The sequence below is a fragment of the Melospiza georgiana genome, chromosome 2 (genome assembly GCF_028018845.1).
Source record: "Melospiza georgiana isolate bMelGeo1 chromosome 2, bMelGeo1.pri, whole genome shotgun sequence".
Taxonomy (NCBI): Eukaryota; Metazoa; Chordata; class Aves; order Passeriformes; family Passerellidae; genus Melospiza; species Melospiza georgiana.
Window position 1 is genome coordinate 119,345,348 of NC_080431.1, and position 26,361 is coordinate 119,371,708.

At 43.1% G+C, this 26,361-nt stretch overlaps 1 protein-coding gene across 1 annotated transcript in view; it reads right to left on the reverse strand.

Moving 5' to 3' along the window:
• Positions 1-20,169, reverse strand: part of CLIC6 (chloride intracellular channel 6) — a 32,014-nt gene extending 11,845 nt beyond the window's left edge. Inside the window, exons 1-2 of the mRNA XM_058045597.1 lie at positions 20,007-20,169; positions 17,521-19,946 (exon numbers count right to left, since the gene is read on the reverse strand). Coding sequence (XP_057901580.1) covers positions 17,521-19,946; positions 20,007-20,169 — 2,589 coding nt within the window. The remainder of the gene's footprint in view (positions 1-17,520; positions 19,947-20,006) is intronic.
• Positions 20,170-26,361: the final 6,192 nt, after the last annotated feature.

Consider the following 26,361-nt stretch of genomic DNA (forward strand, 5'->3'; position numbering starts at 1 on the left):
CACAGGGAGGGGACAGGGACAGCCCTGGAGCTCAGTGACACCCACAGGGCTGGGAGCTGTGCCAGGAGAACCTGAGGGGGTTTGGCTGATACCAGCACAGGAGCTCAGGCTGATCCCAAAATCGGAATCCCAGAATTCAGCTCAGGCTCAGGCTGATCCCAGAATCAGAATCAGAATCAGAATCAGAATCAGAATCAATATCAGAATCAGAATCAGGAGCTCAGGCTGATCTCAGAATCAGAATCAGAATTGGAATTGGAATCAGAATCAATTTCAGAATCAGAATCCCAAAATTCAGGCTCAGGAGCTCAGGCTGGTCCCAGAATCAGAATCAGAATCACAATCAGAATCAATATCAGAATCAGAATCAGAATCAATATCAGAATCAGAATCCCAGAATTCAGGCTCAGGCTCAGGCTGATCCCAGAATCAGAATCAGAATCAGAATCAATTTCAGAATCAGAATCCCAAAATTCAGGCTCAGGAGCTCAGGCTGATCTCAGAATCAGAATCAGAATCAGAATCGGAATCAGAATCGGAATCAGAATCAGAATCAGAATCAGAATCAGAATCGGAATCAGTATCAGAATCAGAATCCCAGAATTCAGCACAGGAGCTCAGGCTGATCCCAGAATCAGAATCAGAATCACAATCAGAATCAGAATCCCAGAATTCAGCTCAGGCTCAAGCTGATCTCAGAATCAGAATCACAATCACAATCAGAATCCCAGAATTCAGACTCAGGAGCTCAGGCTGATCCCAGAATCAGAACCAGAATCACAATCAGGATCAGAATCAGAATCCCAGAATTCAGCTCAGGCTCAGGCTGATCCCAGAATCAGAATCAGAATCAATATCAGAATCAGAATCCCAGAATTCAGGCTCAGGAGCTCAGGCTGATCCCAGAATCAGAATCAGAATCAATATCAGAATCAGAATCAATATCAGAATCAGAATCAGAATCCCAGAATTCAGCACAGGAGCTCAGGCTGATCTCAGAATCAGAATCAGGATCAGAATCAGAATCTCAGAATCAATATCAGAATCAGAATCCCAGAATTCAGCTCAGGCTCAGGCTGATCCCAGAATCAGAATCAATATCAGAATCAGAATCAGAATCCCAGAACTCAGGCCCAGGAGCTCAGGCTGGTCCCAGAATCAGAATCAGAATCACAATCAGAATCAGAATCCCAGAATTCAGCTCAGGCTCAGGCTGATATCAGAATCAGAATCAGAATCAGAATCAATATCAGAATCAGAATCAATATCAGAATCAGAATCAGAATCCCAGAATTGAGGCCCAGGAGCTCAGGCTGGTCCCAGAATCCCAGAGTTCCTGAGGAGGAAGAGCCTTTCAGCCCCACCAGCCCCACCCCAATCCCTGTCCCCAAGGCACATCCAGACTGCTCTGGGACAATTCAGGGACCCCAAACCTCCCTGGGCAGCTCAGCCAAGGCCTGACCACTTTTGTGATATAAATTATATAAATTTAGATTAAATTGTATAAAATTAATAATTAATAAAATAATGAGTCAATCTTAATTTTATATAAATGTACCTAAACTTTATATAAAATTTAGATAAATCTATACGAATTTCATAAAGTATATCAATTTATGTAAATTTATATGATCACTATAATAATTAATCAATCAAACATAATTTTATATATATTTTTATACATTTTTTATAAAATTTAGATAAATTTATATACATTTTATAAAGTTTATAAATTTATATAATTAATATAATAACTAATCAATCATAATTTAAGATATAAGATTTATAAAAATTCTATATAAATTTACCTAACTTTTATATAAATATTATATAGAATTTTTATAAATCTTATATAAATTTTGGAATCTTATATAAAAATTTATATTATGTTTATGCTATTTTATATTAATTTCATATAAAATGTTATATATAATTTTATATAAATTTTAGATAAAATTTAGATAAATTTATATAAATTATATAAAGTATATAAAATTATATCGATTAATATTTATCCTTTTTATTTATTTATATATCCATACATATATACACACTATTTATATTATTTAATAAAAATATATAATATTGAATATTTTAAAATATATACTGGCTATAAAAATAGTTTTAAAAATTCAAAATTACTTCTGTCTGGCAACAGTGCTGCTGTTAAAAAAAATGCCATAAAAATTAAAATTGTAATTAATTTCTGTTCACTCAATGAAACTCGTATAAAAATTTATGTTCTATTTGGGTCAGATCCCATCCAATCCAGAGCTTTTTGTCAGGAAGGCATCACCTGGAATTTTCTCTCTGTTTTTATTCCATGGCCTCAGATGGAAAACAAACACCCAAACACTGAATTTTACAGAACCCTTTTAATGCCACCTGCTGGGCTTGAAATGTTCTAGGCTCAGTTTTAAGATTTTTAAGATACAGCAGCTGCAATTAAAAATTCATTATCAGGGAGAAAGTCCCAATTTTGCCACTTATTATTCCAATGATTTTCAATAGCCCCAGAGCTCTGGCCCACCAACACCCAGCTCTAAAATCAGATATTTCAGCTGCTGTTTATTTTCTCAGCCAAACAGCAGAAAAAAAAACCCCAAAAAATATGTTTAAATTAAAATGTGGCTGGTGATTTCTGCAGATAAATTGTATTTTTGGCACTTGCAGGGTTGATTCTTGCTGTGTGTGACATCTTCAAATGGAAATTCAACAACAGAGGTGTGAAAACAGCAGCTGGACACTCCTTCAGGTAAAGAAAAGAATTTTCCTTTCATTTTTTTCAGTTTATAAGCACTTTCCACTATCCCAGTTTGCCCCACTTAAGTTGTTATTATTTATTTATAAGTTATTATTCTTTATAAGTTATTAATATTTTTTATAAGTTGTTTCCTTCCTCCTCAGGGGCATGGAAAGAACCCTTCAGAGCAGCATCCGGGCTATGAACTCAGTGCTGAACAAAAATTGAATGAAAATTCTGCTCCTCACTTAAAATCCAGCAGAAATTCTATTCACAGACCATGGGCAGGGCTCAGGGAATGCCACAGGATTTTTGGAAGTGTTTTTATAAAACTCTGGGTGGATGAAAGGGTTTTGACCCAAAGGAGACACCAGGGGAAGGGGATGGAAAGAACTGAGAGCAGGGGATGGCGATGGAAGGAATTAACTTTACACTGAAGGTGATAAAAGGAATTAATTTTACACTGGAGGTGATAAAAGGAATTAATTTTACACTGGAGGTGGCAAAAGGAATTAATTTTACACTGGAGGTGGCAAAAGGAATTAAGCTTACACTGAAGGGGATAAAAGGAATTAAGTTTACACCTGCACAGAAAGGAATTAAGTTTACACTGACAGTGAAGAAAGGAATTAGCTTTAACTTTACACCTGCACAGAAAGGAATTAACTTTACACTGAAGGTGAAGAAAGGAATTAAGTTTACACCAAAGGTGATGAAGAGAATTAACTTTACACCTGCACAGAGAGGAATTAGCTTTACACTGGAGGTGAAGAAAGGAATTAACCTTGAAAGGAAATAACTTTATACTGAAGGTAGAGAAAGGAATTAACTTTACACCTGCACAGCGAGGAATTAACTTTACTCTGGAGGTGAAGAAAGGAATTCATGAACAAATTAGGAATTAAAGAAAGACATGAATTGTCTTTACACTGGAGGTGAGAAAAGTAATGAAGTTTACACCTGCACAGACAGGAATTAACTTTACACTGAAGGTATGGAAGGAATAACTTCAACTTTACAACTTCATAGAAAGGAATTAACTTGACATTTGCACAGAAGGTAATTAACTTTACCCTGGAGATGAAGAAAGGAATTAACTTTACACTGAAAGTGAAGAAAGGAATTTAACTTTACACCTGCACAGAGAGGAGTTAACTTTACACTGGAAGTGAAGAAAGGAATTAATGAAGAAATTATGAATTAAAGAAAGAAATTATTTAACTTTACACTGGAGGTGAAGAAAGGAATTAACTTTACACCTGCACAGACAGGAATTTACACTTGCACAGAAAGGAATTAACTTTACACTGAACATGAAGAAAGGAATTAACTTTACACTTGCACAGAAAGGAATTAACTTTACACCTGCACAGAGAGGAGTTAACTTTACACTGGAAGTGAAGAAAGGAATTAATGAAGAAATTATGAATTAAAGAAAGAAATTATTTAACTTTACACTGGAGGTGATGAAAGGAATTAACTTTACACCTGCACAGAAAGGAATTAACTTTACACTGCACAGAAGAGAATTAACTTTACAGTGAAGGTGACAAAAAGAATTGACTTTACACCTGCACAGAAAGGAATTTACACTTGCACAGAAAGGAATTAACTTTACACCTGCACAGAAGGGAATTTACACTTGCACAGAAAGGAATTAACTTTACACTGAAGGTGATGAAAGGAATTAACTTTACACCTGCACAGAAAGGAATTTACACTTGCACAGAAAGGAATTAACTTTACACTGAAGGTGATGAAAGGAATTAACTTTACACCTGCATGGAAAATAATTAACTTTAACTTTCCACCTGCACAGAAGAATTAAGGAATTAAAGGAATTAACTTTGCACCAGGTTTATCCTGGCCATGGATGATCTCCTGACAGCCACAATTCCATTTTTAAGCCTTCCCATTCTGTTTTGGTTTCTGGGATTTGACATTCTTGCTTTCATGCAGCGTTGGAGTCAATCTCCTGCCATTATTTGATTTCAGGTTTCATGACTCGTGTGCTCAATAAAGCTCTCAGCTGGAAATTGTTCTTTGAATGCTCCTGGTCCTCAGGCCATGGCCAGGATTTAAAAAGTTGGATATGTTGGGTGTTTATGGGATATTTTTAACATTTTATTTATGGATATTTATGACTTTAAGTTATTTATGTTATGGGATATTTATTTATTTATGGGATATTATTTATGTTGTGGGATTTTTTTAATATATTATTTATGTTATGGGATATTTTTAACATATTTGTTTATGGGATATTTATTATTTATTATTTATTTATGAGATATTATTTACGTTATGGGATATTTTTAACCTATTTATTTATGGGATATTTATGACTAAGTTATTTATGTTATGGGATATTTATTTATTCATGGGATATTATTTATGTTGTGGGATTTTTAAATATATTACTTATGTTATGGGATATTTTTAACATATTTATTTATGGGATATTTATGACTTTAAGTTATTTATGTTATGGGATATTTATTATTTATTATTTATTTATGAGATATTATTTACATTATGGGATATTTTTAACATATTATTTATGTTATGGTTTTTTATGGGATATTGTTTATGTTATGGGTTATTTTTAACATACTATATATTATGGGATATTTTTAACATATTTATTTATGGGATATTTATGACTTTAAGTTATTTATGTTATGGGATATTTATTTATTTATGGGATATTATTTATGTTGTGGGATATTTATTATTTATTTATGAGATATTATTTGTGTTATCTGGTATTTTTAACATTTTATTTATGTTATGGGATTTTTATTATTTATGGTGTATTATTTATGTTATGGAATATTTTAAACATATTATTTATTTATGGGATATTTTAACATATGTTATCGGATATTTTTACGTTTTTATTTATGCTATGGCATATTTTTAACATGTTATTTTTAAGATATTATTTATGTAGGATTTTTATGGGGTATCTCCCTCAGCCCTGTTTTTATGCACTGAGCAGTGCTCACAGCTCAAGGGGGTGACATCCACCTGGAAATTCTAATTTTCCCTAGACCCCAGAGAGGACAATGGGCCTGAAGCTGTAATTTCATAGAATTATGGAATGGTTTGGGTTGGAAAGGACCCTAAAACTCATCCAGAGCCACCCCTGCCATGGCAGGGACACCTCCCACTGTCCCCAGTGTCCAACCTGGCCTTGGCACTGCCAGGGATGCAGGGGCAGCCAGGGGTTTTTGGGAATTCTATTCTATTCTATTCTATTCTATTCTATTCTATTCTATTCTATTCTATTCTATTCTATTCCATTCTATTCTATTCTATTTTTGGGGGGAATTCTCCTCCCACTCTCCCAGGGCAGGATTTTCCCTCTGGATGCAGCTCCCTCTCTCCCCTGGCTGCCTCAGGGCTCTTTTCTTCTCTCCCTGCTTTATTTACTGCCCATGGGGAAATAATTACTGCAGAAATTAACTTAATCACTCTGCAAGCCATTAAATGTTTTTGATGCAGAGGGAGAAACTCTCCTTCACTAAGAAGCAACTTTGTGGCACTCAAATTTTTACCTGTGGCCAGTTGCTTTATAAATAATGAGAAACAAAAGGTCCAAACTCAGATCAAACGCCCATTTAAATTTGATTTTGATATTAAAACCTGCCCAGTATTTCTACACCCTTCCAGTTCTGATAAAGGTGATAAATAAATGAACTATTAAATGAGAATTCTGTAAAGTGAGCAAAAACCAAGGGAGTGCAGGTGAAAATTAAAATGTGAGATGTCTTGTATTGCATTTTTAGAGACTGAGTTTTACTAATATTCAACTTATTTACAATTAATAAATTAAAGATGATGTGTGAAAGCACTCTTTACAAAAAGAGGAAAATAAACAAATTCTGTGATTTTCAACATTGCTGTTGTATTGGGCCAGGCCCCTCATGGTGTCACAGGAATTTCCAGACACAGCCATGGCTCTCTACAGTTGTTTGGGTTTTTTTTAACCCCTAAAATCCAATGAAATTACAATGGCAAAATACAAATTTCAGCTTTCTTTTCTCAAATGTGTCTCACTGCACCGGACCTGCAGTAAAAGCCACTGCAGCAGCTACAGGATTTAGCAGAGGCTACGAAAATTAAATGGCAAAATAAATGGGAAATTAGATTGTGGAGTGAAAGTCTGGAAAACTTGAGCTGCAAAACTTGAGTGTGAAAAACTTCAGCAGAGCTTGAATTAATCTTGCCCAATTTGGGAGCACCCTTCTCCTACAGCAGTAATTGCCCCTTTGCAATTCTGGTTTGCATTTTGGGTTGTCCTTGGTTTGTGTCTCACTCAGTGATTGGAGTCAGCACCATTTGTTTGCTTTTTCAGCAGATGATTGATGATGATTGTCGCAGACATTTTTCCACAGAAATCCTTTCTTTCAGATTTCTGTGTCTTCTGGAAGGCAGAGGCCTCAGAAGGGAAGGTAAACAATTGCTATCAGCTGCTGTGGAATGCAATAGGATTCACCTTGATTGGCTCATTTCCTATGTTTATAATTAAGGGCCAATCACCAGTGCAAGCTAGGGGACCGAGTCCCTGGACACAACTTTGTTTGGGATTCTTTCTATCTATTCTTAGCTTAGCTAGCAGCTCTGCAAACTTCTCTCTATATTCTTTTAGTATAGTCATAATGTATTATATATCATATCTTAATAAATCAAGCCTTCTGATCACGATACAAGATTCACCGTCTCTCTCTCACCAGCTGCGACCCACACAGGTCGGTGTAACAGATGATGATGAATTTTTGTCTTCTTTTAGGAGGAAATTCCTCCCTGTGAGGGTGGGAAAGCTGCCCCATCCCACAGCCTGCTGTGATCACTCCTTTAATCCTTCCCCAGTCTAATTGCAGTTTTCAAGACCATTTCCAAGCCTTTGCAGGAGTGGAAGGAGCCCCGAGCCCTTTGAGCAGGGCAGGTGCAGTCAGTTCCAGGTCAGAGCCTTGGATGTGCCAGCAGCAATGCCACCCTCCTGCGCAGGGAATTCTGTGCCCAGGAGTTTGTTCTCCAGCCCCAGGCCATGGAATGAAAGCACGGAACATTCCAGGCGATCCCTTCCTGGCAGGAACGTTCTGGAAGCACTCCCAGGTCACAAGCACGGCCCAAAGGCTCTTACCCTTAGCCAGGGCAGCAGTTTGGGCTCTGGCCCTCCCTGCTGCTCCCGATCCCAGCTCAGCCCGGGGACAGAACTGCCCACGTCCCCTGGGAACCCTGGCCGGGAATTACTGCAACAAAGGGGGTTGTGTTCCTCAAAATGGGGTGCAGGGCTGGGCAAAGGGATTACAGGGGATTTCCTGCTCTGCACTGCATTCACACTCAGCCTGCAACACAGCTGGGCCGAGCCAAATACAGAAATGGCACTAAAAATGATATAAAAACTACCTATGGAACTCGGAATTAATTTTAAAAAACAAATTATATGTATTAATTGATATGCATATTATTTTATATATGCATAAATTCTTTGTAAGAAATTATATATATAATTATATATATTATATATTTATACATATAAAATAATATCACACATATTATATTATTATATATTATGTCATATATCATATAATATATAATATATAATATATAATATATAATATATAATATATAATTAATATATAATATATAATGTATAATGTATAATATATAATATGTGATATATAATATGTAATATATAATATATAATATGTAATATATAATATGTAATATATAATGTATGATATATATGATATATAATATATAATATATATGTGATATAATATGTAATACATAATATGTAATATATAATATATAATATATAATATATAATATATAATATATAATATATAATATATAATATATAATATATAATATATAATATATAAATATATAAATATATAAATATATAAATATATAAATATTATATATTACATATTTCATATTACATATTGTATATTGTATATTGTATATTATATAATACATTATTATATATTTATATTCTATATAAATATATCATAATATACATTATTTCATGTTATTATATACCTATATAATAAAATTTTATATATTATGTAATAAATTCAGTAAAAAATGAAATTTTAAATTCTATGTAATGTAATAAATACATATAAATCGTAGGTATATAAACTATAATATATATAATTATATATAATATATATAAACTAAAAATTGTATTTATAAATTGTATGCATATTAATTTTATATGTGTGTAAATTATATGTAATGAATTATATGTAATAAATTCAGTGAAAACTGAAATGATAAATTCTATGTAATATAATAATAGTTACGTATAATAAATATGTAATTAATAGTATGTAAATACTAATAAATAATAAATAGTATGTAAACTATAAATAGAAACAAGAAATAGTATGTAAACTAAAAATTATATCTATATATTATATATAAACTATAAATTATATTTCTAAGTTTATATGCCTATCAATTTTATATGTGTATAAATTCTTTGTAAGAAATTGTATGTAATAAATTCAGTAAAAACTGAAATAATAAATTCTATGGAATATAATAATTAATACATAGAAATAGTATGTATATAAATGATAAATTATATATAATTATATAGTATATTTATATATATTTGATGTGCATATCAATTTCATTTACGTACATATATTCTATGTAAGAAATTTTATGTAATAAATTCAGTAAAAATTGAAATTATAAATTCTATGGAATATAATAATTAATACATAGAAATAGTATGTAAACTATAAATTATATTTCTAAATTTTAAATTGATTGCATATCAATTTTATATATGTGTATAAATTCCTTGTAAGAAATTCTATGTAATGAATTCAGTAAAAACTGAAATTGTACATGCTATGTAATATAATAATTATACATATAATAAATACATAATTAATAGTATGTAAATACCAAATACTAAATAGTATGTAAACCATAAATAGAAATACTAAATAGTATGTAAACTATAAATTATACATAATTATATATATTATATATAAAATTATAAATTATATTTCTGAATTGATATGCATATAATTTTTATTTGTGTATAAATTCATTGTAAGAAATGATATGTAATAAATTCATTAAAACTGAAATTATAAATTATTTGTAATATATGTAATAAACTATATGTAATGTAATAATGCAGATAAATAGTATATGTGTTCTAATAAATTATAAAATAAGTTAAAATCAATAATAATATATTAATTTATTATTAATAATAAATTAACTAATTTATGTGATAGAAATTAATACATATAAATTCTATACAATACATACAAACAAAATAAATATAAATTATATGTTTAAAATACCTATGATTTGTGCTGGAAACCAATAAATAAATGAGAAATACTAAAGAATAGTAAGAATACTTAAAGAATTCTAAGAAATACTGAAGATAAAGAAGGTCCTTTGTGCAGCTTTGGGTAGAAAATACTTTGCCAATGATATTCCTAATTTAAATCAAGAGGTAAAAGTGAAATATTGGAAGAGTGTGGGAGGTTTTTTCACCTCAAATAATTTGTGATGTTTTGGTCCACACAGAAAGAATGAAATAAATCCTGTCAGCTGCAGTGGGAAGGTGCCCTCCAAGAACATGTAAAAATGGAATAAAATTGAATTTCCATTCCCAGTGTAACTTCCAATTCCTATGAAAATGTTGAATAATTTTGGGTATATTTGGAGCCTGTTTTGAGTTTCATCTACTCCATTATGAAAAAACTGATTTTTCTGTAGTTATAAAATACAGAAAATGTTAAAGATCATTTCCACAGCAGCCAGCAGGGAAATGTCAATGATTCACCAAGACAAAATGGGAATTTCTCTGCAATCTGAGTCAATGTTTAACTCATTTATAACTGCCCCATTTGAATAACTCAGGGAAGGCTCCACTTCCACTGCTCCCATTCTGCTGGTCCCATTCTTGGCTCTGGTCTCTGACAACTCCACTTCTGAATATTTGCAATATTTTTACATGTGCTCAAATGTGGAGAGAAATGGAGCAAAAAGGGAAATTCCACTTTTGTCCTTGTGCCTCCACCAGCAGTGCCAGGCTGTGGAAGCTGTTTCTGGGAGAAAATCGGTATTTTTAGGAAAGAATTAAAACTTTCAGTGCTGAGACAGTGCTGCCACTGAGAGCAGCTGAACAGAATCCCTTGAGCTGAGTTTTGATCAGGAAATAATCAGATTGCAAATGGAAATGCACACAGGGCCTCAGCACAGGGGGACATTGGATCATCTCAGCAAGGAGATTTTTATTTAAAGAATGCCCTTTCCAAAGTTCCCCTGATGTTTTAAATAATTTGATTTTAGTACAGTTATATTTTGCAAGTAATTGGTCAAATCTCTTTCCAGAACATCACTCCCCACACTCTGATGTTTTATATTTGTGGATGCCAGGAGTTCTCTAGACTGCTTTGTTATTCCTCCACAGAAAACATCAATATGTGGTGGTGTTTGTGGATCTCAGGATGAGGGAAGAGATGAGAGTCTTGACTCCATGTCTCAGAAGGCTGATTTATTATTTTATTATATATATTATAGTAAAAGAAAATTATATATTATAACTATACTAAAATAATTGAAGAAAGGATTTCATCAGAAGGCTTGAAGGGAATAGAAAAGAATGATAATAAAATCTTGTGACTGACCAGAAAGTCTGAGCCAGCTGACTGTGATTGGCCATTAATTAAAAACATCCATATGAGGCCAATCACCTGTTGCATTCCACAGCAGCAGATAATCAATGTTTACATTTTGTTCCTGAGGCCTCTCAGCTTCTCAGGAGAAAAGATCCTGGCAAAAGGATTTTTCATAAAAGTATATGTCTGTGACAATCAATCAAGCCTCAGAAAAATTGAATATTTTTTGGCAGAGTGAGAACTCCCTGGCAGAGCTGCAGGATGATCCCCTCATCCCAAAACGGTGACATTTGGAAGAACCCTTCCAGCTCACCCAGTCCCACCATGACCACCTCTGAGCCATGTCCCACAGGCAGAGGGACACCCCGGGGAGGCTCCTGAGCAAGGCTGGGGCTCTCCCACAGGATTTGGGGGCTGAAGTGCAATTTCAGACAAGGGAAATTCAGCAGGAGCCGAGGGGGCTGAGGTGGAATTTCAACCCAGCAGGGCCTGAGGGCACCAAGCAGAACTTGCACCCTTGGCCCGCTCTGTGCTGCTCACATAAAGAGCAGTTGTGCAAAGACAAAATTCAGGAGCAGAGGCCCCAGGGGTGGAATTTGGCACCGGCTGATGTGTCAGGAGACTCTGCTGGTTCCAGGCAGCCCCAAATCCAGGCTGAGTCCTGGGCCTGGATCAGGAGGGGGCTCCCTGCTTAGTGAGGGGCTTACGCTGCACGTGACCCTAAGCCTGTGCTTAAAGCACAACACATGGTGTGGGCTTTACTGCAGGGAGGAAGTAAAAATAGGAATAGGGCCAGGAGCCTTTGAAGACCTTGACTTTCCTTCAGTTTTTTTTTTTTTTTTTTTTTTTTTTTTGGGCTAAAACCAACCTTCAAACCACAGAGATGGGCCCTGGGGATGAGCAGGGGCCTGAGGCCTGAACAGTCCTGGGGGAACATAGAGATTATTTAACACTTCCACAGAGATTATTTAACACTTCCAGGCAAAGGATGACTCCAGGAAATGTTTTCCCAAAGGGGTTGTAGTTCCCTGATCCCTGGCAGTGTCCAGGGCCAGGTTGGACAGGGCTTGGAACGATCTGGAATAGTGGAAGGTGTCCCTGCCATGGCAGGGGTGGCACTGGGTGGGCTTTGAGGCCCTTTCCAACCCAAACCAGTCAGTGGCTCTGACTAAATCATACAAAAATAACTTAGATGCAACTTTGTATTTCTGATCACTGATTTCCGTCTGTTGGTTTATGTCAACCTGGAAAGGATGTTGGTCTGTCAGTTGTCTAAATCCCAGAATTACCAAGTGGGAAGAGCCCTTCAGGATCACCCAGTGCCACCAGCATCACCCCAATCCCTGTCCCCAAGGCCACATCCAGACTGCTCTGGGACAATTCCAGGGACTCCAAACCTCCCTGGGCACCTCAGCCCAAGGCGTGACCACTTCCAGAAGGAAAAATTGTTTCTAATCTCCAACCTGTGCCTCCCCTGGTGCAATTTATGACAATTTATTTCCTCTTGGGACACAGCAGCAGAGCCCAACCCCACCTCACAGCCTCTTCTGTCAGGGAATTGTAGGTCTCCCCTGAGCCTCCTTTTCTCCAGGCTGAGCCCCTTCCCAGCTCCCTCAGCCCCTCCTGGAATCACAGAACCACGGAAAGGTTTGGGAGGGACCTTGCAGCCCACCTCACTCCCACCCACAGAGAAGCTGCTGCTCATGGAGCCCCCAGCAACAACCCCGGGAGTTATGAATGGAATTTGTAATGCCAGCTCCTCTAAGCTGCTTTAGGGAACCTGGAATTGCCATGTTCCAGCTGAAACAAAAAACAAAAAACATTCAAAGGGAGCTGTGAGAGGGCAAATACCCACAGGAAAGGAGCCAACTTCCTGCTCAGGCTTGGGAGAAACGCCGCTCTGGAGATTTTGTGCAGCCACAGAGCCCAAATCAGCACAGCCAGGCCTGAGCAGCAGCTCTGGGGCTCTGCTGCTCCTGCTGGGCAGCCCCACAGGGCTCAGGGCTGGGCATCTTTCTTCTGGGATCACTCTCACAGAATCCCCAAATCCCTGAGGCTGAAAAAGTGGCATTCACATTTTCTGGAAAAATCCCTTCGCCCAGGATTTTTCTCCTGGGAAGCTGAGAAATCTCAGAGAAAAAGGAAAACAATTCTTATCTGATTTGCTTCTCCTGTGTTGTGCTCATGTGGAATGTGTTTGGAGATTGTTTACCCACAGGTGATTGTTTCATTGGATTCTGCTGTGAATTATTTTCACTCACTGGCCAACTGGGGTCAAGCTGTGTCAGGACTCTGGAGAGAGTCACAAGTTTTCATTATTATCTTTTTAGCATTGTGTGAATATCCTTTCTGTATTCTTGAATAGAATAGAATAGAATAGAATAGAATAGAATAGAATAGAATAGAATAGAATAGAATAGAATAGAATAGAATAATCGATAATTATATTATAATAGTATATTATAATAATTATATTATTATATTATTAATTATAGTATTATATTATATTTATAATTATATTACAATATAATTCTTTAATATAATCTAGTATCTTAAAATAATAAATTAGCCTTCTGAGAACATGGAGTCAGATTCATCACTCCTTCCTTCATCTGGGGGAAATCCAAATACAATAGGAATAGGAAATACAGTAGGAAACACAAATACAATAGGAAAAGCCCTCCCAGCCCATGGAGTCCCAGCTGTGCCTCATGCCTACCTTGTCCCCAGCTCAAAGCTTTCAGAACTCCCCAGTTAAAAAAAGCAGAAGTCTCACTTAAAATGCAAATGAAAATATCCAAAGGAATGGTGGAGGGAAGCAACTTACAAAATAATGTCAGGGTTTTTAAAGATTTAACTTTTTTTAAAAGTGGCACCTTGAGGTCCAAGGAGTGGAGCTCAGGAAGGAGAAAAAGACGGAGTGAGGAGAAGGGAGCAGAGCCCCCAGGTGTGGAGCTGGTGGAACAAGAGGGAACAAAACCCCCATTTCCATTCCAGCTGGGCACAGACCCTGCCGGCAGGGATGCAGCTGTTCCCATTCCTGTACTCCCAGCAAAGCTTTTCCTTTCTCATTTTTCAGCTCTTTCTGTGACTCCACACAAGTTACAGGGAGTGTAAAATCACTCAAGGGTATCCGAGGAGCAGCGCAGGGAAATTCTGCACACAGAAATCTTTCATTTCCCTTACTGAGATCACTGAAATACTGAGCTCCTGTGGTGAGTCTGCACCAAGAAAGGCCCATAAAGAGCTGCCCCCCTGCATTTGGACACAGCACAACAGCTCCTGGCTGTGTGCCACACTCACCTCACCCAGCTACACCCTGAGTGAGGAGGAAAATCCAGATTTTCAGCACCAGCACCTCCCCAGTGGTGACAATTGCAGTGTTTACACCAAGCACCAGGCGCAGCCCAGACTCCACGGAAAGGACATCCAGGTGTTCAGGGAGCTGAGCTCCTGCTGCACATGGAATTCTCACCTACAGCACTCAAAATTCAGTTGCTGCTTCGTAATGCAAGTTCTATTTAAGGCCCAGATTCATCACATCAGAGAAAAGAAGATTTTTTTTTTGTAGGAAGCCCCCATTGCCATTCTTGCTGGGCACAGACCCTGCAGGCAGGGATGCAGTTGTTCCCATTCCTGTACTCCCAGCAAAGCTTTTCCTTTCCCATTTTCCAGCCCTTTCTGTGACTCTGCACTGCTCTGTGCAAAGTCACTCGAGGGTATCTCAGGGAAATTCTGTCTCTGAAGGGAATGAAATCATCCTCTGAATGGAGAGAAATGATGTAGAGACCAAGAATGTAACCAAAGTGGATAAATCCCCCTGCTTTTCCTTGGATAAAATCTATCACCTTGTGCTCATGGCCAGCTTTGACTAAAATCCATTTAACCCTGAAACTGAGGGAGATGAGCAAGGCCTTGTGCTCCAGCTGGGCTGTTTGGCCAAGTGTTTGTGGTACAGAGAAATCCTCGAGCATCTTTGGAATTCTGAAATCTGCAGCTGTGATTCTGTTGAGTTTTTCCATCCATAAATAATTAGATAGCAATTTCAATTTAGAAATAAGCTCCTAAGTCTTGAATAAATGATGTATTGCTTAAAAATCAATGGAGTGAATTTGAGTGAGAGTTCAAGTATATTCAAATGGTAAAAAAGAAATAAATTCTGACATTTACAGAAGTTTTCTGATCAATAAAGAGCTTTGGCTACAGAAGGGGGAAAAGCCCTTGAGGAGCAGAGAGCACAAGGCACCAGGGACACTGAACTCCCAAGGAAAGGATATCTGGGTGACCTTGGGGAACATTTGCCTTTGGAACACCCGGAGTAAAGGGTATTGTTACCTAAAGGAAATAAATGCTATTGTTCCATGAGCTAATGGAAATCAGGGAGCACCCTGTGAAAGCCTCCAGGGAATTCTGGTGTTCTGTTCTTCCAGGGGTTCCTCCTGAGGCTGATGCTTCTCAGAACATTATCACTGCCACAGCATCTTAATGTGGGCCTGGCCTGGGGGAATCTTCCCCAGCAGGGGAACTGCCAGGATTATTGCAGCTCTGTTCCTGTGCTGTTTTATTATGCATTTTCCCCCATTTTGGGGTTTATTTTTATATTTCTCCGTATATCTGTTGCGCTATCAAACCATGGCATGGCCATTTGGGTGCCTGGGGAGACACTGAGCTCTCCAGCTGGATTTTTTTTCCTTTTCCTGGAGAAACTCATGCCAGCCTCTGACTGAAAACTAATCCAAGCCCAACTACAAAAATCCAGCTCCAGGTGAGGTAAAATACTCAAGATTTGTAGTACAGAAATAATTAGAAAAGCAGCTGGATTGTTTTCTAGGCATTCTTAAATATGAAGCCCATATAAATATATTCTTAAATATGAAGCCCATCACAAAAATGCTCCTCCCTTCTCCTTCTGCCTTTATTAATTCACAAATATTTTCAAAGCCCACGTTTAATCCTAATATTTGGGGACCACAGAGTCACAACAAATGCTCTTGTTCTCTAGGCTGCTCTCTTGTTTTGGCTGTGTTTTCCTCCCATAAGGTGGAAGGCACCACGTTTTAATATTAATTTTAATATTAATATTGTTTTAATTTTAATTTTAATTTTAATTTTAATTTTAATTTTAATTTTAATTTTAATTTTGACTGTGAATTCTGGCTGGCAGAAGCAGCCTCAGCCAGCTCAGGAGGGACAAGATGGGATTGTTTGTGGAGGAGAAGGTTCCCAAATGCCTTCTGCTTCCCCAGGTTTATTTCCTTAGCTTTATGTTTGTCCCACCCTGCTCCACATTTTAGTCCAGAGGGGTCAGAGAAGAGGGAAGAAATCACCTCCAGATGCTTCCAACACACCAAAAATCCCCGTTGATAAAGGCTCAGTGGATGGCTGCTGTTCCCATGCCAAATCCCAGGGATTTTGGTGGGATTCCAGGCACAGGATAGAAAGGTCTAAAGCTCTACTCAGTAAAATATCAGAAATTTGTTTTAGTTTTCCCCTCCTTTTTTTTTTTCTTCCCCTATTTCCCTGTAACCCAAATCTTCCCTTCAAACAAACACGAACTGGGCAATTCCAAGTGTACTGACTGTGAATTCAGCCTTGCCAAAATTTGGGACAATTCTCTAAATGTCGCCCATAATTCGTGTTAGAAAATAGAAAATCGCAGCATTGCTTTTGAAACGACATTTCCCAGGTTCTTCCCTCCCAGCCCCTATGATGAGAGCCCCTCTCCCTGCGCTTTGGAGATCTGAAAACCCGCGGGGAGCTCCTCACGCCAGCGATTCCTGAAGGAACGAGGAGGCAGAGACACGTTTATATCGGGCGTTAATGACCAAATCACCTTAGCCGGGCTGGCCCCGCGCCTGCCACACTCAAATTCCTCCCCACAGGACCCTTTGGAACACCTGGGATAGCGGGAATTGTTACCTAAAGGAAGTAAATGCCATTGTTCCATGGCTAATGGAAATCAGGGAGCGCCCGGTGAAAGCCTCCAGGGAATTCGGGTGGTTTGTTCTTCCAGAGGGTTCTTCCCGAGGCTGATGCTTCTCGGAACATTATCAGGAAGGGGAGATTCCCTGCGGAGATTCCCCGGCAGCCCCTCAGCCTTACCTTGACGAAGAGGGAGATGTCGTGGTCCTGCTTCTCCTCCTCCTCCTCCTCCTCCTGCTCCTCCGGGGCGCCCGGCGAGCCCGTCCCGTCCTCCCGGAGCTGCTCCCGCTCCCGCTCCCCGTTCAGGCTCCGCTCCCAGCCGCTCTCGGGGCCCGGGGCTCCGCTCCCCGCCGGGGCTGCCGGTGCCCGCTCCGCCTCCGCCTCGGCACCGGGGCCGCCCGGGGACCGGGGACAGCCGGGCAGGGCCCCGCGGCTCTGGGGAGCGTCCGCGCTGCCCTCCGAGGGGACCGTCCCTGCTGGGGCTGCATCCTCGGGGACTGTCACAGGACCCGGGACAGCATCCTCGGGGACTGTCACAGGACCCGGGACAGCATCCTCGGGGACCGTCCCTGCTGGGGCTGCATCCTCGGGGACTGTCACATCACCCGGGATAGCATCCGCGGGGACTGCCACATCACCTGGGACAGCATCCTCGGGGACCGTCCCTGCTGGGACAGCATCCGCGGGGACCGTCCCTGCTGGGACAGCATCCTCGGGGACTGTCACATCACCCGGGACAGCATCCGCGGGGACTGTCACATCAGCCGGGATAGCATCCGCGGGGACTGTCACATCAGCCGGGACAGCATCCTCGGGGGCCGTCACATCATCTGGGACAGCATTCTTTGGGACTGTCACATCATCTGGGACAGCATCCACGGGGACTGTCACATGATCTGGGGCTGCATCCTCGGGGACTGTCACATCACCTGGGACATCATCCGCAGGGACCGTCCCTGCTGGGACAGCATCCGCGGGGACTGTCACATGATCTGGGGCTGCATCCTCGGGGACTGTCACATCATCTGGAACAGCATCCTTGGGGACTGTCATATCACCTGGGACAGTGTCCTCAGGGCCTGTAACATCACCTGGGACAGCATCCGCGGGGACCGTCCCTGCTGGGACAGCATCTTCGGGGACTGTCACATCACCTGGGACCGTGTCCTCAGGGACTGTCACATCACCCAAGACAGCATCCTTGGGGACTGTCACATCACCCGGAGCTGCCTCCTCAGGGACTGTCACATCATCTGGGGCTGCCTCCTGCGCTTCATCCTTGGGGATTGTCCCTGCTGGAGCTGCCTCCTGCACCGCATCCTTGGGAATTGTCACATCATCCGGGGCTGCCGCCTGCACCGCATCTTCAGGGGCTGTCCCTGTCAGGACTACATCCTTGGGGACTGTCACATCACCCGGAGCTGCCTCCTGCTCTTCATCCTTGGGGACTGTCCCTGCTGGAGCTGCCTCCTGCACCGCATCCTTGGGAATTGTCCCCAACGCCTCCTGGGTGACTGTCCCTGCCGGGGCTTCTTCCTGCCCCTCATCCTTAGGCACTGTCCCTGCTGGAGCTCTCTCCTGCGCCGCATCCTCGGGGACTGTCCCCAGCCCCTCCTCAGAGACTGTCTCTGCCTGAGCTGCCTCCTGCCCCTCACCCTTGGGGACTGTCCCCAGCGGGGCCGCCCCCTCCTCAGGAACTGTCCCTGCCTGAGCTGCTTCCTGCGGCTCATCCTTCGGGACTGTCCCCAGCGCCTCCTGGGGGACTGTCCCATCAGCCGGGGCTGCCTCCTGCACCGCATCCTCGGGAATTGTCACATCAGCCGGGGCTGCCTCCTGCACTGCATCCACGGGGACTGTCCCCTCTGGAGCTGTCCCCGCGGCCTCCTCGGGCTCTGTCCCCGTCGGGGCTGCCTCTTGCATCGCATCTTCAGCGACTGTCCCCGTCGGGGCCGCCTCCCTCGGAGCTTCCTCGGGATCTGTCCCGGACGGGGCTGTCGCCACAGCGTCCTCGGGCTCTGTCCCCTCTGGGGCCGCCTGTCCCACCGCCCCTCCGGGCTCTGCCCTCGATGGCGCTGTCCCCTCTCCTTCCCCGGGCTCTGCCCTCGATGGCGCTGTCCCCTCTCCTTCCCCGGGCTCTGTCCCTGCCGGGGCTGTCGCCGCAGCCTCCTCAGGCTCTGCTTCTGCCGGGACAGTCGCGGCCGCCTCCTGGGGCTCTCTCTCCGCCGGGCCTTCCTCCCTCACCGCCTCTCTCACCTGGGGCTCCGTCCCCGCCGGTGCCACCGCCTCTCCCTCAGGCTCCGTCCCCGCCGCTGCCGCTTTCTCGGGCTCCGTCCCCGTCGGAGCAGCCCCTGCGCCCTCGGGCTCCGTCCCTGCCGGGGCCGCGGCTCCGTCCTCGGGCTCTGTCGCTGCCGGGGCCGCCTCTTCCTGCGCCGTCCCCGCCGGGCTCTCAGCCGCGTCCTCGGGCTCCATTCCCCCCGAGGCTGCCCCTTCAGGCTCCGCCGCTGCCCCCGCCTCTCCCTCGGGCTCTGCCCTGCCCGCCTCGGGCCCGTCCGTCACCCCCGGCTCCCCGCCCGGCCGCCCCTCGTGCCCCGCGCTGTCCCCGCTCGCTGTCCCCGGGCTGTCCCCGCTCGCTGTCCCCGCGCTGTCCCCGCTCGCTGTCCCCGGGCCCTCGGGGGAGCCGCTGTCCCCGGGCGCCCCCTCCGCGCTCAGCCGCGGCCGCTCCGCGGGCCCGTCCGGGGGCTCGGCCGCCCCCTCGGGGCACAGCCCGGGCCGAGCTCCCTCCCGCGGGACATCGCTGCTCTCCGGGGGCCGCCCCGGGCTCTCCGCCATGCCGGGACCGCCGTGAGCGCGGGACGAGCCGGAGCAGCGGAGCGGCCGCGGAGCAGCGCCGGGCACGGCCGGGAAACGGGGGCGGTGCCTGCGCCGCGGGGCCGGGGCTGCGCTCCTCCCTCCGCCTGCCCCTGCTCCGGGCACTGCCCCTGCCCGGGCACAGCCTCTGCCTGGGCACAGCCCCTGCCCCTGCCCGGGCACGGCCCCTGCCCCGCTCCGGGCACTGCCCCTGCCCGGGCACAGCTCCTGCCTGGGCACAGCTCCTGCCCCGTCCCGTCCCACTGCTCCGGACACGGCCCCTGCCTGGGCACAGCCCCTGCCCCTGCCTGGGCACAGCCCCTGCCCTGTCCCACCGCTCCGGGCACAGCCCCTGCCCTGTCCCACCGCTCCGGGCACAACCCGTGCCCAGCCACGCTGTGCAGCGGGACCGCGGCGCACTGAGCGCTGCCACCCCCGCCCGCCGGCACCGGAGCCTTTGCAGAGTGGCCCAAAATCTCCACTCTGTGCTTGTGTGTGTTGCCCGCACCCGCTCGGGGCTGCCCTCGCACCCCTCGCCCCGTCCGTGCCCTGCTTTGCTGCTCGCCGTGCCCAGGCTGGCTCACACCTGCGGGCAGGTGCGGCTGGGGCTCTGCCGGCCTCATTTCCCAAACCAGCTGCAGGAAGGAGCCTCTGCACACCCACACCGCTGCTGATGCTCTGACCCGGCACAGCCCCCGCGGGCTGCACGCCTGGGTAAAAACACGGATGAGCCGCTTCGGGCTGCTCCAAAGGCTGTTAAAAAGGGACATGTGTCCTTATCAGCTCGCGAAAGTTGTAAAAGGGAACAACACAACGCTCTGTGTAAGGAAATAAACACCTGGATTCGATGCTTTTAAGGAATTTTCATTCACGTGCGAGGATCCTCTGCGAGCTTGCATTTAAATGGGGTGGGAAACGGCGTGTCCTGAGCAGAGCCATCAGCTGCTGAGAAAGAAGTCAGAACTTTATCTTCAGATGAGGAAAAGAATCCTGATTTTCGAGGTGCTGACAGAACAGCGGAGGCAGAGTTGGCTGACCAGAGTGAGGTATCCTAATTTAAAAAAAAACCAGACAGTTAAACAGTTTTTTATTTGTATATATACTTTTGTGTACATACAAATAGTATATATATATATGTATACATATACATATATACATATATATATATGTATGTATGTATATATATAGTGTATGTATATATATATAGTGTATATATATATATAGTGTATATATATATATATTGGATTCACAGCAGAATCCAATGAAATATATATATATATAGTATATATATGTATATACATATATATATATATGTATATACATATATATACACTATATATATGTATATATATATAGTGTATATATATAGTGTATATATATATATATATATATAGTGTATATATATATTTTTTTTTTTTCTATATACACTCTTTATATTTGAGTATATAACCCCATTATAAAATATAAATATTTTTACATTTAAGAGGGAACAAAGCAGGGATAGAAGCCGGGGTTTGGAGTGGGTGTGAAGGGGGGAGATGCAGCCGACAGGAGCGGGGAAATCCTGCAGAATAAATCATTGCAGCAGGTCAAACACTCTGCCCCGATAAAACACGGACAGCCAAATCAGTGAACAATCCTGCAGCTCTTTGATGCTGGCCCGGAGGTGCATGCCGAGTGAGACAGAAGAATGGAGGCAGCTGTATACTCAGAAGGAACATCCCTGGAAGATGATTTAGGAACAGAGGCTCATCCCTGGAAGATTTGGGAACAACGGCTCATGAGGATTTAGGAGCAGGAACTCAGCACCTGCCAATGAAGGTATTGCAGGTGAGACAATCCTGAGGCAATTATCTCCCCGATCTCTTACGGGGTTTGATAGCAGTAGAATGACACAACTCGGTAACTTCTGGAGAGGCAATACTGGTTTATTCATCCTCACCTGAAGGGCTCTTAACCTTGGCCTGAAGGCTGGTCATGTCAGAGAGTTCCAGAAGGGTTTGGGTCAGAGGGGACATTAAAGATCATCCCTGCCATCATCTTTAATGATGATCCCACTGTCCCAGTGTCCAGGCTGGCCTCGGGCACTGCCAGGGATCCAGGGATGGAATTCCATCCCAGCCCCTGCCCACCCTGCAGGGAACAATTCCTCATTCCCAATATCCCAATATTGAATATTTTGGGTTCTCACACAGCTCCTTTGGGTCCATCAATATTTTGAGTTCTTACACAGCTCCTTTGAGTGATTGAACATTTTGGGTTCTCACACAGCTCCTTTGGGTGATTGAATGTTTTGGGTTCTGGCACAGCTCCTTTGGGTGATTGAATGTTTTGGGTTCTGGCACATCTCCTTTGGGTGATTGAATGTTTTGGGTTCTCACACAGCTCCTTTGAGTTTGTCAATATTTTGGGCTCTTGCACAGCTCCTTTGGGTGATTGAATGTTTTGGGTTCTCACACAGCTCCTTCGGGTGATTGAATGTTTTGGCTTCTGGCACGGCTCCTTTGGGTGATTGAATGTTTTGGGCTCTTGCACAGCTCCTTTGGGTGATTGAATATTTTGGGTTCTGGCACAGCTCCTTTGGGTGATTGAATGTTTTGGGTTCTCACACGGCTCCTTTGGGTGATTGAATGTTTTGGGTTCTGGCACAGCTCCTTTGGGTGATCAAATGTTTTGGGTTCTGGCACAGCTCCTTTGGGTGATTGAATGTTTTGGGTTCTGGCACGGCTCCTTTGGGTGATTGAATGTTTCGGGCTCTCGCACAGCTCCTTTGGGTGATTGAATGTTTTGGGTTCTCACACGTCTCCTTTGGGTGATTGGATGTTTTGGGTTCTGGCACAGCTCCTTTGGGTGATTGAATGTTTTGGGTTCTGGCACATCTCCTTTGGGTGATTGAATGTTTTGGGTTCTGGCACAGCTCCTTTGGGTGATTGAATGTTTTGGGTTCTCACATGGCTCCTTTGGGTGATTGAATGTTTTGGGTTCTCACACGGCTCCTTTGGGTGATTGGATGTTTTGGGTTCTGGCACAGCTCCTTTGGGTGATTGAATGTTTCGGGTTCTGGCACAGCTCCTTTGGGTGATTGAATGTTTTGGGTTCTTGCACATCTCCTTTGGGTGATTGAATGTTTTGGGTTCTCACACGGCTCCTTTGGGTGATTGAATGTTTTGGGTTCTGGCACAGCTCCTTTGGGTGATTGAATGTTTTGGGTTCTGGCACAGCTCCTTTGGGTGATTGAATGTTTTGGGTTCTGGCACAGATCCTTTGGGTGACTGAATGTTTTGGGTTCTCACACGGCTCCTTTGGGTTTGTGCCAGGTTTGGCTCAGGTTCCCAGTGTGACCCAGCATTTGTGTCCTGCCGATCAGGTGGAGCCCAGCAGAGCTGCCTGTGCCCTGTTCCCTGCACAGCTTATCCATTAACACACGATCCTATTTTCCTTTATTTACCCGTTCCCTGCCTTCAGTTCTCACAAGGTGAGGATTTCAAGGCCAACAAAGCCCAAACCCTTTCAGTGATAACCAGACCAAAAACCAACAGAAATCCCTTTCTGCGCTAAGCCGTGCCTGCCGCGAACATCGGCGCGGGGTTTAAGCCCAACAAAAGATTAACTGGTTAAACACTCTCGGGAGCCTTACAAAGACAGAGCTGAGGACTAACAGCTCCCCGGGCAGCCGCTGATTCTCCTGGTGGGACACAAACTTGTGTGTTTGATGCCGTCGCGAATGGCAGGAATCATTTGTTAGGGATCGCTCTGAGCTCTCCCTCTCTCGATTTTTGTCATTTTGCTGAACTGAGCTTGTGAGGGCACCGGGACAGGGCGGGAAGCAGGGACAGACAGAGCCGGGGACAGGTGAAGAGGTCCCTTGTCACCTCTGGGTTTCCCGAAGGAATTTTGGGAATACAGAAATGTTAAACCCAGGGGCACCCCGGAGCTTTGCATTTCTTGCTCCCCTCACTCATCCCTCAATTACTTAACAATTAATTAATTAATTAATTAATCTCTCGCTCTCCGCGCTCCTCCCCCCGTTCCGTCAAGCTCTTTACACCCCATCTGTTCCTAAAACAGCCCTTGGCTAATAAATGTGATTTTCGGAGCTCGGCTTCGGGGAGGATTAGCGCACACTTCTTTATTAAAGGATGAGTGGAGGCATTAATTAATTAATTAATTGATGCTCACAGATGTCAGGCTTTAGCCACAGCCGAAGATCCCCTCGCAGTCTGGTGGGGACAACTTTTATCCCTGGGGGGTTTTAATTAGGCTGGACTCGCTCGGATTATTGGAACTCCTTTTTCTTCCCCACTGCAGACCGAAGCTGTAATATTTTTTTACAGCCAGAGATAAGGGGAAAAAAAAAAAAAAAAAAAAAACCAAAAAACCAACTCCTTTTGCTTCGGATTTTTTGCACTGGGAATTAGAGGGAAGTCGAGGCTCCAGAAGAAGGGGGGGAATTAAATTGGGTGTCCCCAGCTTGGGATGGAGGGAGGGATTTGTCAGGGTAAACACAGACAGGTACAAACTGCCTGGCTGGAGACAAGAAGCACTTGTGGCATAAAAAATTATCTATATAAGAATATGAATACTGTATTATCAATACTTATATACTAATACCGAATATTAATACACTTTGAGATGGAAAAAATAACCCCAGACCCCTTTATTTGTGTATAAGCCAGTTCTATATCCTATTTTAAATGCTATTTAAACTGTGGGAAAGACAAAGTTGCAAGTGAAAGAATTCTATGGGAGGACTAGAATTCTTTCCTGCTTTCAGAATACATGGATGTTCGTTCCGTTTGCCCCGGGTTCCTTGATTTTCCTGGTGTGAAATTCCGGTATCTCGTGGCTGGGAGGGTTCAGAGCAGAGGAGGAGGAGGAGGAGGAGGAGGAGGAGGGATGTCCTGGTGGAAATCCCGGCGGGTTGCGGGGCTGCCATCTGTGCCGAGCCGATCCGGGCCAATCCCTGCCCAATTCCCGGCCCTCCGCAGCTGCTCCGGGACAAAGGCAGGAACGTTCAGGGCACAGGGGAATCCCGGGTGCTGCACTGGGCAGCACAGAAACCCCCCAAAAATCTCCCCAAAAATAAGGATGAACAAGCAGAGAGAAAAGGAGGAGATGCTCCTTCATGCCGAGCCCCGCTCTTCCTTCTGGTTCTACTCAATTCCTGAATTCCCGGCTCCCACAGGAGCAGCCCGGAGTTACATTCTGAAAAAAAATCATTCTGGAATATGTTGAAAAACAGCAACAAAGCTTGCAAAGAAATCAAACTCAGTCACTTTCATTATGTTCAAGTACTTTAAACCTGCTCATTGTCCAAAAGAATCTTCGATTTTCCTTTTCTGCTCATTGTCCAAAAGAATCTTTGATTTTCCTTTTCTGCTCATTGTCCAAAAGAAGCTTCGATTTTCCTTTTCTTTTGGTTAAGCAGCACAATTAAAAAATAGAATAATGAAGCCAAGGTAAAAACCAGACACTATATATTGTTTTTTTTAAGTCTAATTCAATCAAATCGTGGTTTAGGATTAAATTCGGAATTTGAAAAGCAGCAAAGTCCTGGTGATTGCCCTGGAACCTCGTGTTGGCTCCTTTTGGACAACTCCAGGCTTCTGATTCTGCTCGGGAAATCCCTGCCGAGCTCTGAATTCCCTGCTCCCATCGCTTCCAGAGGCTCTTCCTGGATTCCTGAATCCCTGGATTCCTGGATTCCTGGATTCCTGGATTCCTGGATTCCTGGATTCCTGAATTCCTGAATTCCTGGATTCCCAAATTCCTGGATTCCTGAATTCCTGAATTACTGAATTCCTGGATTCCTGAATCCCTGGATTCCTGGATTCCTGGATTCCTGAATTCCTGGATTCCTGGATTCCTGAATCCCTGGATTCCTGGATTCCTGGATTCCTGGATTCCCGAATTCCTGAATTCCTGGATTCCTGAATTCCTGGATTCCTGGATTTCCGAATTCCTGAATTCCCGAATTCCTGGATTCCTGAATTCCTGGATTCATGGATTCCTGGATTCCTGGATTCCTGAATTACTGAATTCCTGAATTCCTGGATTCCTGGATTCATGAATTCCTGCATTCCTGGATTCCTGAATTCCTGGATTCCCGAATTCCTGGATTCCTGGATTCCTGAATTCCTGGATTCCCGAATTCCTGGATTCCTGGATTCCTGG